Source organism: Lolium rigidum, chromosome 7 (genome assembly GCF_022539505.1).
Source record: "Lolium rigidum isolate FL_2022 chromosome 7, APGP_CSIRO_Lrig_0.1, whole genome shotgun sequence".
NCBI lineage: Eukaryota > Viridiplantae > Streptophyta > Magnoliopsida > Poales > Poaceae > Lolium > Lolium rigidum.
The window spans coordinates 340,907,169-340,920,310 of NC_061514.1; the positions used below are offsets into that span (position 1 = coordinate 340,907,169).

At 42.4% G+C, this 13,142-nt stretch overlaps 1 protein-coding gene across 1 annotated transcript; it reads right to left on the reverse strand.

The window, feature by feature from the left end:
- Window positions 1–10,433: 10,433 nt before the first annotated feature.
- On the reverse strand, window positions 10,434–12,751 carry LOC124677158 (cytochrome P450 709B2-like). Its single transcript, XM_047213160.1, has 4 exons — window positions 12,329–12,751; window positions 12,003–12,226; window positions 11,502–11,746; window positions 10,434–11,347 (listed from the first exon to the last, which is right to left on the reverse strand). The coding sequence occupies exons 1-4, from the start codon at window positions 12,606–12,608 to the stop codon at window positions 10,546–10,548; spliced, it is 1,551 nt and encodes a 516-aa protein (XP_047069116.1). The 5' UTR covers window positions 12,609–12,751; the 3' UTR covers window positions 10,434–10,545.
- Between the last annotated feature and the right edge of the window lie 391 nt (window positions 12,752–13,142).

The following is a 13,142-nucleotide window of genomic DNA, read 5'->3' on the forward strand; positions in this document are numbered from 1 at the left end:
TTTAGGAATAGAGGCTTCGCGCTCTAGTTTCTCTTCTCTAGCTTTTATGAGAGCATTTGTAATATGATGCGTGAAAGCCAAATTTATAGCACTAGCATTAGGACTTTTAGCAAGTTTTTGCAAGAACTTTATAACTTCAGAGATGTGGCAATCATCAAAATTCAAACCATTATAATCTAAAGCAATGGGATCATCATCCCCAATGTTGGAAAAAATTTCAGCAGCTTTATCACGAGCAGCTTCAGTAGCTTTAGCAGTTTCGAGCAGTTTTCGCGCTTTGCATTAGAAGTGGAAACATTGCTAACACCAATTCTTTTATTAGTATGAGTAGGAGGTGCAGCAACATGTGTAGCATTAGCATTACTAGTGGTGGTAATAGTCCAAACTTTAGCTATATTCTTCTCTTTAGCTAGTTTTTCATTTTCTTCTCTATCCCACCTAGCACGCAGTTCAGCCATTAATCTTATATTCTCATTAATTCTAACTTGAATGGCATTTGCTGTAGTAACAATTTTATTATGATGATTCTCATTAGGCAAAACTTTTGATTTCAAAAGATCAACATCAGAGGCAAGACTATCAACTCTAGAAACAAGAATATCAATTTTCCCAAGCTTTTCTTCAACAGATTTGTTAAAGGCAGTTTGTGTACTAATAAATTCTTTAAGCATGGCTTCAAGTCCAGGGGGTGAATTCCTATTATTGTTGTAAGAATTTCCATAAGAATTACCATAGCCGTTGCCATTATTATAAGGATATGGCCTATAGTTATTACTAGAATTGTTCCGATAAGCATTGTTGTTGAAATTATTATTTTTAATGAAGTTTACATCAACATGTTCTTCTTGTGCAACCAATGAAGCTAATGGAACATTATTAGGATCAACATTAGTCCTATCATTCGCAAGCATAGACATAATAGCATCAACCTTATCATTCAAGGAAGAGGATTCTTCAACAGAATTTACCTTCTTACCTTGTGGAGCTCTTTCCGTGTGCCATTCGGAGTAGTTGATCATCATATTATCAAGAAGCTTTGTTGCTTCACCAAGAGTGATGGACATAAAGGTACCTCCAGCAGCTGAATCCAATAAATTCCGCGAAGAAAAATTTAGTCCTGCATAGAAGGTTTGGATGATCATCCAAGTAGTCATCCATGGGTTGGGCAATTTTTAACCGGAGATTTCATTCTTTCCCAAGCTTGAGCAACATGTTCAGTATCTAATTGTTTAAAATTTATTATGCTACTCCTCAAAGATATAATTTTAGCAGGGGGATAATATCTACCAATAAAAGCATCCTTGCATTTAGTCCATGAATCAATACTATTCTTAGGCAGAGATAGCAACCAATCTTTAGCTCTTCCTCTTAATGAGAAAGGGAATAATTTTAGTTTAATAATATCACCATCTACATCTTTATATTTTTGCATTTCGCATAGTTCAACAAAATTATTAAGATGTGCAGCAAGCATCATCGTAACTAATTCCGTAAAATTGATCTTTCATGACAAGATTCAGTAAAGCAGGTTTAATTTCAAAGAATTCTGTTGTAGTAGCAGGTGGAGCAATAGGTGTGCATAAGAAATCATTATTATTTGTGCTAGTGAAGTCACACAACTTAGTATTTTCAGGGTTGGCCATTTTAGCAATAGTAAATAAAGCAAACTAGATAAAGTAAATGCAAGTAAACTAATTTTTTTGTGTTTTTGATATAGAGTGCAAGACAGTAAATAAAGTAAAACTAGCAACTAATTTTTTTGTGTTTTAATTTAGTGCAGCAAACAAAGTAGTAAATAAAATAAAGCAAGACAAAAACAAAGTAAAGAGATTGAGAAGTGGAGACTCCCTTGCAGCGTGTCTTGATCTCCCCGGCAACGGCGCCGTAAAATATGCTTGATGGCGTGTATTTCACACGTTCGTTGGGCAACCCCAAGAGGAAGGTATGATGAGCACAGCAGCAAGTTTTCCCTCGTAAAGAAACCAAGGTTTATCGAACCAGGAGGAGCCAAGAAGCACGTTGAAGGTTGATGGCGGCGGGATGTAGTGCGGCGCAACACCGGAGATTCCGGCGCCAACGTGGAACCCGCACAACACAACCAAGCTACTTTGCCCCAACGAAACAGGTGAGGTTGTCAATCTCACCGGCTTGCTGTAACAAAGGATTAACCGTATTGTGTGGAAGATGATTGTTTGCAGAGAAAACAAGTAAAAACAAGTATTGCAGTAGATTGTATTTCAGTAAAGAGAATTGGACCGGGGTCCACAGCTCACTAGAGGTGTCTCTCCCATAAGACGAACAGACATGTTGGGTGAACAAATTACAGTTGGGCAATTGACAAATAAAGAGAGCATGACCATGCACATACATATCATGATGAGTATAGTGAGATTTAATTGGGCATTACGACAAAGTACATAGACCGCCATCCAACCGCATCTATGCCTAAAAAGTCCACCTTCGAGGTTATCATCCGAACCCCTCCAGTATTAAGTTGCAAAGCAACAGCACAATTGCATTAAGTATGGTGCGTAATGTAATCAACAACTACATCCTTAGACATAGCATCAATGTTTTATCCCTAGTGGCAACAACACAACACAACCTTAGAACTTTCGTCACTCGTCCCGTGTGTCAATGCAGGCATGAACCCACTATCGAGCATAAGTACTCCCTCTTGGAGTTAAAAGCATCTACTTGGCCGGAGCATCTACTAATAACGGAGAGCATGCAAGATCATAAACAACACATAAGCATAACTTTGATAATCAACATAACAAGTATTCTCTATTCATCGGATCCCAACAAACGCAACATATAGAATTACAGATAGATGATCTTGATCATGATAGGCAGCTCACAAGATCCGACAATGATAGCACAATGGGGAGAAGACAACCATCTAGCTACTGCTATGGACCCATAGTCCAGGGGTAGACTACTCACTCATCACTCCGGAGGCGACCATGGCGGTGTAGAGTCCTCCGGGAGATGATTCCCCTCTCCGGCAGGGTGCCGGAGGCGATCTCCAGGATCCCCCGAGATGGGATCGGCGGCGACGGCGTCTCGCAATGTTTTCCGTATCGTGGCTCTCGGTACTCGGGGGTTTCGTCACGGAGGCTATTTGTAGGCGGAAGGGCAAGTCAAGAGGCGGCACGGGGGCCCACACCACAGGGCCGCGCGGCCAAGGGGGGCCGCGCCGCCCTAGGGTTTGGCCACCCCGTGGCCCCTCTTCGTCTCGTCTTCGGTCTTCCGGAAGCTTCGTGAGAAAATAGGCCTCCGGGCTTTTATTTCGTCCAATTCCGAGAATATTTCTTTACTAGGATTTCGAAACCAAAAACAGCAGAAAACAAAGAATCGGCACTTCGGCATCTTGTTAATAGGTTAGTTCCAGAAAATGCACGAATATGACATAAAGTGTGCATAAAACATGTAGATAACATCAATAATGTGGCATGGAACACAAGAAATTATCGATACGTTGGAGACGTATCAGTGAGCGAATAGAAGAGAGAATATAAGTGGGCCCTTATGCAAGAGCTAGCTCTAGCACGTGCTCTTAGATAAGTTGTGTGAATGAAAGGTGGGTCATCCATTGAAAACGTGATACATTCTTAGAGCAATTCCAATAGTGTAGCCAACTGCTGACTATAAGCCAAGTGTTATGTCATCTATAGCCAACTTAGAGTCAACATATACAGTAGTGAGCTATAAAAATTTAGTATTTTATCAGTGTATGGCTCACCTTTCACACTCACCAAGTGTCTAGGAGTACGTGCTAGAGCTGGCTCTTACATAAGAGCCCACTCTCCTTGTCTCTCCTCCTCTCTCTCTCCTCCAACTAAGTAATAATATACTATTTTAATCCTTATAACCAGCTAACTAGGACTTATTGTACTTTCTCTTAGAGCAACTCCAATAGTATAGCCGGTTGTTGGCTATAAGCAAGATATCATGTCATCTATAGCCAATATATAGCTAACAAGTACAATAGTTGCTATAAGAATGTACGGAGTACTACTTTTTCAATGGATGACCCACTTTGCATTAACACAACTTGCCTAGGAGCACGTGCTAGAGCTAGCTATTGCATAAGAGCCAACTTCCCTCTTCTCTCTCCTCCAACTAGACACAAATATATTATTTTAATCCTTATAGTCAGCTGAGCAGGACTTATTGTACTTACTCTTATAGCTAACTATTGTACTTGTTGGCTACAGGTTAGCTAGAGATGACATCGCATCTTGCTTATAGCTAACAACTAGCTATATTATTGGAGTTGCTCTTACATTCTCATTGGTGGTAAGTAATCTTTACCATTACTACATGGTAGAGATTTAGCGGCACTTCAAACTGCCCCAATAAGTGACCACCCAAAGTCTCTCTTCTTAGCATATATAATTGAGTTCAACTGCTTCTCCAATGTACATGCAATCCCAGTAGATGTTCTATATATCTATTGTTGGATTTGTTACCTACAAGTAACCAATTTGAACTCTGTCAAGAAAACAGATGAAGAACAAAGAAGATGAAGCAATTAGGATGTAATAAATAATTACACTAACACAAATAATTTTGGTAACTATGTAGTATACATTCTGTTAATGATCATGTGGACTACAAATAATTCCACTAACAGGAACAAATGATCTAGTGGACAACAAATAATTCCACTAGATGAAACACATCTCACTTAGGGGAATTGCTTCTTCATTCTTTTCACAGGAAATATAGTGTATGTAAGAAGAACAAGAAAGAATTAAGGTGACCTATATTTATTCTTTGCCAGACGATGCAATGTGCCTTAGTGTCTCCTATTTGAACCATTCTACCTTTTGGTCTTGGCAGGGCAGTTGTTTTCTTGAAGACAACGTTCACAAAAACTTTGACAAAATCCTCATTTTCAATTTCTTGTACAGTTCTCAATGCCACCATTTATAAGTTGTTTGGCGAAGTCAGCCCCACTTCCATGCCAGTTATAATTTTATTTCCCTACATCATGCAGAAGCAATGTTGGAATACAATATTAATCAGTATGTACATTCATACCATCCCCTAGATGGTTAAACAACTATTTATCATCTACCATATTTATGTAAAAAATACGTTGATTTAGAAGACTAACCTTAAGTGGATTCCTTGGTCTTAACCAATCGTTTTGTTCATCAGTACATCACCTTCTAGTTTACTAATCACCCTCCTTATCAGCAATGTTCTGTTCCAACTTTTCCTCTTTTACCTTAACTAATTTTGTGTTGTCTGTTAGTAGATTCCTATAAGAGCTTTTTGACTTCTGCACTACACTAGCTGAAGTAATGACCAAATCATAAGTAAATTCTTCTAGCTTCCTCTTCTTCTGTCTCTTGTTTTTTGTTAGTGTTGTTATTGCTTGGCTTTCATCATTTCTTGTGTTCCTTCAATTCATTCTGCCTATTTTGCATTTATTTTTCTTTTACTTTGTCTTTGTGATTTGATTTCTTGACGGAGTTGTTTTGAGATGACTCCTTTATTAGCTTCAGTTTTTGTTTATTGTTACTCTTCTATTGATCTCGGCGGCTATATTTTCCTAATACCAAGAAAAAAATGTTTTCTTCAACGTTGAAGATGTTGTTGAGGCTTGGCTTGTTGTTTGCATTGGTCTTGTCTTGACTGATGTTTGGCTACTCACTATTCCTGCATCTGGTTTTGATCCCTTGGGTGCTGCTGTTGATCCCTTGGCTGCTCCAGCTGCTTCTGGTACCTTGGGTTCTGCTACTACTGTTGTTGATCCCTTGGGTGCTAGTGTTGATCCCTTGGTTGCTCCAACTTCTTTTGGTAGCTTGGGTTCTATTGTTGCAGCTTATGTTTCCTTGGGTGATGTTGTTGATCCCTTGGCTGCTATAACTGCTTCTGGTACCTTGGTTGCTGCTGGTGATGCTGATACCTTGCACGGTGTTGTTCTTTGGGCACATGCTGCTGATCCCTTGCATGGTGTTGTTCTTTTGGCACATGCTGCTGCCTTGCATGGTGCCTTGAATGGTATTGTTGTTGACTTGAATGTTGTTGTTGTTGGTACCTTCAATGTATTTTGAGTTGCAGATGTTGCACTTGTTATGTCAGATGCTATTGTTGTTGATGTTGTTGTTGTTTTCCCTTGTGCACTAGAAGGTGCTTTGTTTGGTTGGCTGGTGCTTGTTTCTTTGATGACGGTCCAGCCAGTGTTGACGCCGCTAATTGTTCTTCTGCTTCTTCGTGTTCCTGGTTTTGATGCATTTCATTTGCATGTCCATCTCCTTGATATGCCATCAGGTAATTAAATTTCTCTTCCAGTTGTTTACTCCTTGTCACGAGTGTTTCCACATAGCCTCTAAGCTCCATGTTCTCCTCCTTAGAATCCCTCAATGCTTCCATAACTTGATCTAGTAGCTTTGAGGATTTGCCTCCTACGAGTAGTCTAAATCCTTGCCTTCTTGAATTTCTTGGTGGTTTGAACAATTCTGAGTACAAATCACCGTTGCTCACCAATCAGTGCAAAGTTTTGTTGGAAATGCTCATTTATCACAGCCTGCTTACAAATTTAAGTAACACATTCATGAGATGCTATAGTAATTTCTGAGCTGCAATTGCAGAAATTTCATGAACTATGACTTACAATTTTAGTAGCACATAAATCTTTCACTGGCCCTCTACCTTTTTGTGTGACCTTTGCATAACAGTTTTGTCCTAGAAACTATCCTTCTCTGCCTCAGTTCCTGCATTTATGCATATACCATTATACATATTAAAATGTACCAACAACTCTTATCAATTAAGAACCATGCGCTGAAATGTACCTACTGATCGTGGACAACAACAAAACTTCTTTTGCCAGCAGTATGTAAACAGTGCTTGATTTAATCTAGTTGTCTAATTCCTAGATGTCATTAACTGCATAAATTCCTTATTGAATGAACAAACACACATGAGTATAACCATTTGCTCTATATGTAAGATGGTCATTCACCATTGATGTATTACTCCTCTAAAACTTGCACAATGCTCTCCACTGCTTTTCATGGATTATTTTCCCACAACCATTAGCATGATTCTGGTCAAGTGACAACTCTGCATCCAAAAATTGGACTTCAGAAAACATTTGAATTCTCTCCAGTTCTTGCATGTTGATTTGACCAACTTTTTGCTGTTTTTCAATTAGTCTTGACACAAAAGGTAAATTCTCTAGATATACAACTAAGTGAATTTACCTACATGACAAGTTGCACAACTAAGAAAGATGCAATATACAATAAATGATAGAGGTAATCGAGAGTGGAGCACATGAAGACACGAGGGATGATTCCCGTAGTTCCTTCCTTTTGAGGGGAAGTACGTCAACGTTGGACGGATGTGGTCACCGCAAAGACCAGACCAATGCCACAAAGGCCTCACCCTATTCTCTTGTGAGCTTCACCACAAAGGCCTGACTCATGTGTCCACTAAGAGATTTCCTCGAGGCGGAAACCGGGCATTTACAAGGTTCTTGGGGCACACATCCTGAACTGACTTGAGGCTCCCAAGGTTGTTACAACACAATAACAAGTTACCAATGGGGTAAAAAACAACTAGGGTTTCCAAAGAAAACTCTAGCGAAAAGGCTCTCAAGTGAATGAGGGGGAAACTCAAATCTCTTCGGTGAGGATGTAGATCTTGGTCTTTTTCTTTGATTCTCCAAAAATCAAGAGCTTTGGGTGGATGAGGGAGGAGATCTAGTGACATTCTTGGCTCGGTTGTAAGGTTGGATCTTGAGAAAACGAACAGCTAGAGGTTGAAGAAGTACCCTCTTAAAAATAGAGACGTTGGTCAAACAAGGGGCGGATTATCAAGCCCCAGTGAGGAGTGGATAATCCATTTTAATGAATGATCCAGCCTTATTCAAATCTCTGGCCAAATATCCGCGTGGGGGGATGCAGGGCTAGAGCTCGCGCATTACGTCGCGCTTAACGTACTTAGCCAATTTCGAGGGCTGGATAATTAGCCATTTTTTGAGGGCTAGGGCAGATAATCTGTCCCAATCTTCACCCAGATAATCTGTCCTCGAGCTTCATTGTGAACCCGTTTCATCAGCATCATATGATTCCACAATTCTTGGGATTTGATGCTTTTTTCGATACGGGGAGAAAACCCAAGCATATGCATCAATAGATGCACATAGCTATTTTTATTACGAAGTCATCAGGTTCAGAGCTTACAGCTCAAGGATCATAAAGGGTGGATACATAAATCCGCCAGCGGAAAAAATAGAAAACAAGTCGACTATGCACCTTGTATTCATCTAGTAAGCCGCCAGCCAGCCTGGTCGAAGATATCCCGTGCAACCGTCTTCAGACGGGTGGATCCAGAATCCATATGTGCCTGTTGCGCCTCCGGCAGTAGGAAAGACCACTCGTGGATCCAATGAGTAGCCATACGGATAACCTGTAAAAAATGAGCATTTCCTTTCTTGTTAAAGATTATATCATCTCCGTAATTCCATAAATACCATATAATAGCACAAGTTCCAACTCGAATTCGTTCCTTTGTATCTTTATCAATCCCATTCAATTACCAAACATATTTGTACAATTAGTTGGTGGGACAATATTGAAAGTAAACTGAACTACTCTCCAAACAAGACAAGCAAAGGGACAATCAAAAAATAAATGATTAATGGATCCCTCATGATCACAAAAAGCGCATTTTTTACAACCATGCCAATTTTGTTTTGACAAATTATCTTTTGTAAGAATCACTTTTTGTTGAAGGAACCACATAAAAATCCTAATCTTTAGTGGTACTTTAAGCTTCCATATATACTTCTTCAAATAGACCGATGTCCATTCATAATATCAGTATACATAGACTTGACAGAGAAAGAGCTGGAATCAGAAAGCTTCCAAACAAACTTATCCTCTTCATCATTCAAATTAACAGATAAAAGACGCTGAACCAAATGGATAACCATCCCATTTAGCATCAGATAAAATCTTCCTGAACTCAACATTTAGAGGACTATTTGCTAACACATCACACACCAAGACATTTCTTCGGCGAACAATATAATACAACGAAGGATATTGATCGGCCAGAGTAATTTGGCCCAACCAAGTATCCTCCCAAAATCTGGTTAAATGGCCATTTCCAACAGCAAAAGAACCTCTCTCGAAGAAGTCATCATTCACTCTCATTAAGCCCTTCCAAAAAGGGGAGTCCGTCGACTTCGCTGTCACTTGTGACAACGTCTTATTGTAAAGGTACTTTCTGCGCAACAGCTCCTGCCACAAACCATCTTCATCAAGTAATTCGAAAAGCCATTTGCTTAATAAACACCTATTTTTGATCTCAAGTACCTTGATACCTAGCCCCCTTGATCCTTTGCTCGACAAATAATATTCCACTTGGTCAATCGGTATTTTCTCCTAGATTGATCACTTTGCCAGAAAAAACGAGACCGATAAAAATCCATCCTTTTTAATACCCCTTTAGGTATTTCAAGGAAAGATAGCATGAACATAGGTAAACTTGTCAAAACCAAATTTATAAGGATTAACCTATCTCTGTATGAGAGTAGCTTGCCTTGCCAACAACCAAGTATCTTTTCAAACCTGTTGGGTTTCCATTCTTTATTCAAAAGCCTCCTATAGTGAATTGGTATGCCTAAGTATTTAAAAGGTAGGGAGCCGGCCTCACACCAAAATACTTTTATACTGAGCCACCTCATCTTCCGTCCCAAAACAAAAAATCTCACTTCTGTGAAAATTTGAATCCGGACAACTGTTCAAAGATACAAAGAATTAATTTCATGTTCACTGCCTTCTCGAGGTTGTGCTCCATGAATAATATTGTATCATCCACATATTAAAGAATGGAAATTCCACCATCACCTAGATGAGGAATAAGGCTACCAATCTGCCCATCCTCTTTAGCACGTGATAAACTTTATACAATTATCCTGTGCTACTTAACATATCGTTAGATCATCACTAATGTTGTTATCTAACACACAAAACCATAACGGTGGGGAAATGTTATTTCACCAATGGAGTTCCGTCGAGCCCACGCAGGAACATGCACACTTCGTAAATTCCGATAAGTTTTAGTTAAAAATTATACATTGTACGAGCTAACTCAAATATCTCCTCTGTGGTATATATATCGAACATAGCAAAGAGGGAATATCCATTAGTGCATAATGAAATTCCGTAGCTCCCCGCCTCTGACGTGGTTCAAGTCAAATTATTTTGGACCCCAATACGACACGGTGAATCAGGGCGTGATCCAGTGGTAGTAACTCGCCATGTGGTAAGATCAAAATTCAAAATTGCCATCTACCCGTTGGTAGAAAAATCATCCTCATGGAATTTCGTCGCACCCACGATGGAATTGTGCATGCTCCATAAATTCCGATAATTTTTAATTACAAAATGAATACGGAGTACATTGTAGGATTACAAATTAACTCACATATCTGGTGTACAATACTGCTAAGTTGAGCCCTAGAGAATTAAGACGTCTTGCTACTCAACACTAGTATACACTATATGCATATCTCTACATCTCCAAGCTCTTTAGGATCATGGGAAGCCCAAACTTGGGCCGCAGCGTGATCACGTCCATGGGGGCATGGACGTACTTAGGGGACAGGGAGAAGGAGAACCTCTGAAGAATCACGGCGATCACGGCCTTGGCTTCGATCATCGCGAAGTTCTGCCCGATGCACGACCTCGGACCACTGGAGAAAGAGAGAAGTGCGTTGGGGTGCTTCGCAGCCATGGTGACACCTTTCTCGAACCTCATAGGCTTGAACTCATCGGCGTCCTCACCCCAGACCTCCTTATCACGATGTATCGTCGCGATGGGGATGGTCAGGACAGTGCCTTGGGGCACTTTGATGCCGCCGACCTCGATATCCGAACCAGTCTTCCTCTGAATGACCGCTACAGGGGCGTATAACCTGAGAGTTTCCAGTAGGAACATGTTGACGAGCTTGAGTTTGTTGAGCATGTCGCCGGTGGGAACCTCGTTGCCGCACTCCGTCAGCACCTCCTCCCTGAGCTTGTTCTGCCACTCCGGGTGCGTGCTCAGCAGGAACATGGTCCAGGTGAGCAGGTGCGAGCTGGTGTCGTGCCCGGCGAAGAAGAAGGTCTTGCACTCGTCGATGATCTCGTCCATGCTCAGAATCGGGTTCTCCCCGTGCTCCGGCGCGCAGGCCTCGAGCATAAGCCCGAGCAGGTCGTGTCCGTAGCCCATGGTGTCTTTGGCGGCTAGGCGGCTCTTGATGATGTTCATGAGCTTTGTCCTCACCTCCTTGTCGAGCTTCGATATCTGAAGGTTCTTTCTGGTTGGAAGGTACCTGAATAATTTAATTAACACGGGCTGGTTAATATTCCGCTGTACATGTGAAACTGTTTATGCATTCTGTGTCCATTTGAACTGACAAAGGTGAAAAGGGCAGGGAGTGAGTGACTGATTCTCCCAACGCTGTGTGGAAAGGTATTGAGAATTACCTAAATCCTGGAATTTGGACGTTGAACACGGTGGAGAAGGCAAGAAACTGAAGCTCCCTCTGCGCGAGGAAGACCTTCTTCCCCTCCGTGTAGCTGCTCCCGAACGCCGTGTGGGAGATGACGTCCGCGGTGAGCTCCTCAAATTGGCTGCTCAGCTCGATCTCCACCAGGCTGCCTTTCTCCAGCTTGGCCTTCCACTCCGACATCATTGACCCGGCACAGTCGGACATGGTCACCGTCATCATCTGCGGAGCCAATTGTCAACGCACAATCCATCAGCGACAATGACACTCCTAATTGTGTACTTAAGAAATCCTCAAAAAAATGTTTACTTAAGAAATTCAAACAAACACGTAGGCCCAAACCCCAATTGTCAATGCACAAAACATCAGCTAAAGAGACACGCCTAATTATGTACGTACTACGAAAAAGGGTACGAATACAAAAAATTTGAACAGGTCAACGTAGGATTGCTGCTAGATCTGCACACAAGTCTCATACCTTGAGCTTGTCCATGTTGAATGCGGGGTAGACGACCTTGCGGTGGCGCTTCCAGTCGTCGCCGTCGGTGAGCACGAGGCCGTTGCCGAGGAGGCGTGCGATGTGCGGGTTGCCGATGTTCTTGGGGTAGAGCCCGTTGCGGTCGAAGAGCACCTGCTTCACCATGTTCACGTCGGCGACGCACAGCGTCGGCCTCGCGCCGAACCAGTACAGGAACGTGCGTCCTGCGGAGCAAACAAGCATGAACATCAGAACTGCAGCTAGACGAAAGACGATGGTGTCCAACTGTCGATGGAATTCCAGCAGATTTATTAGTTAACTCGTACCGTGGATGGGGATCCATTTGCGCAAGTGAGGCTGAACCAAGGGGACGAAGTCGTGGGAGCCGACGTCCAGGGCCGCGCCGGCGACGTCCGCGCGGAGCTGCTTGATCTCGGCCAGGTTGCCGGCGAAGAACTTGTAGCCCGGCCCGCTGACGCCCTGCGCGCGGAGCTGCCTGGTGATGGCGCGCGGCCGCAACACGAGGTACACCAGCGCGTTGAACGCCCACGACGCCAGCACCGCCGCCACGGCCGCGGCCACCATCCAGGCCAGACCTATGGTCATGGTAGTCGCCCAGGAGTCGGGAGCTAGTCGCTGATCAAGGTCGGCTCGGAGACTCTTGGGGTACGGTGGCGGAGGAAATATCAGCGACCTGACTGTATGACTGTGATTTCTGTTCTGCTTGTCAGTCGAGATTGGAAATGTGATGGATTCTGTCTGAGTGAGAGCCGGGTCGATGAGGGTGATATTTATACGGGTTTGACCATCGCCGGCGTGTACGTTGCATTGCTGGTGGCCATGCGCGTCTCCTCTCGCGGTGACATCAGCTGTGATGCACGCTCCTTGCTTGCACCAAAAGGATGGTCTCCAGCTCGTGGGAACGTGTTTGGTTTTGGAGTTTGGTGGCCAAGGGGCCTTGGACCTACGCACAAGTAGTCATTTTCACATGGGTATCACCACGTGCTCTTCTAGAGAAACTAGCTACCAGCCAATTTGCCGAGCGCGTCATTTTATTGGGCACCCGGACATCATGAATCTCGTTTTTTAAAAAACTTCGACCAGAAAATTAAATAGTTTGCACGCTCGTATTATGAACGG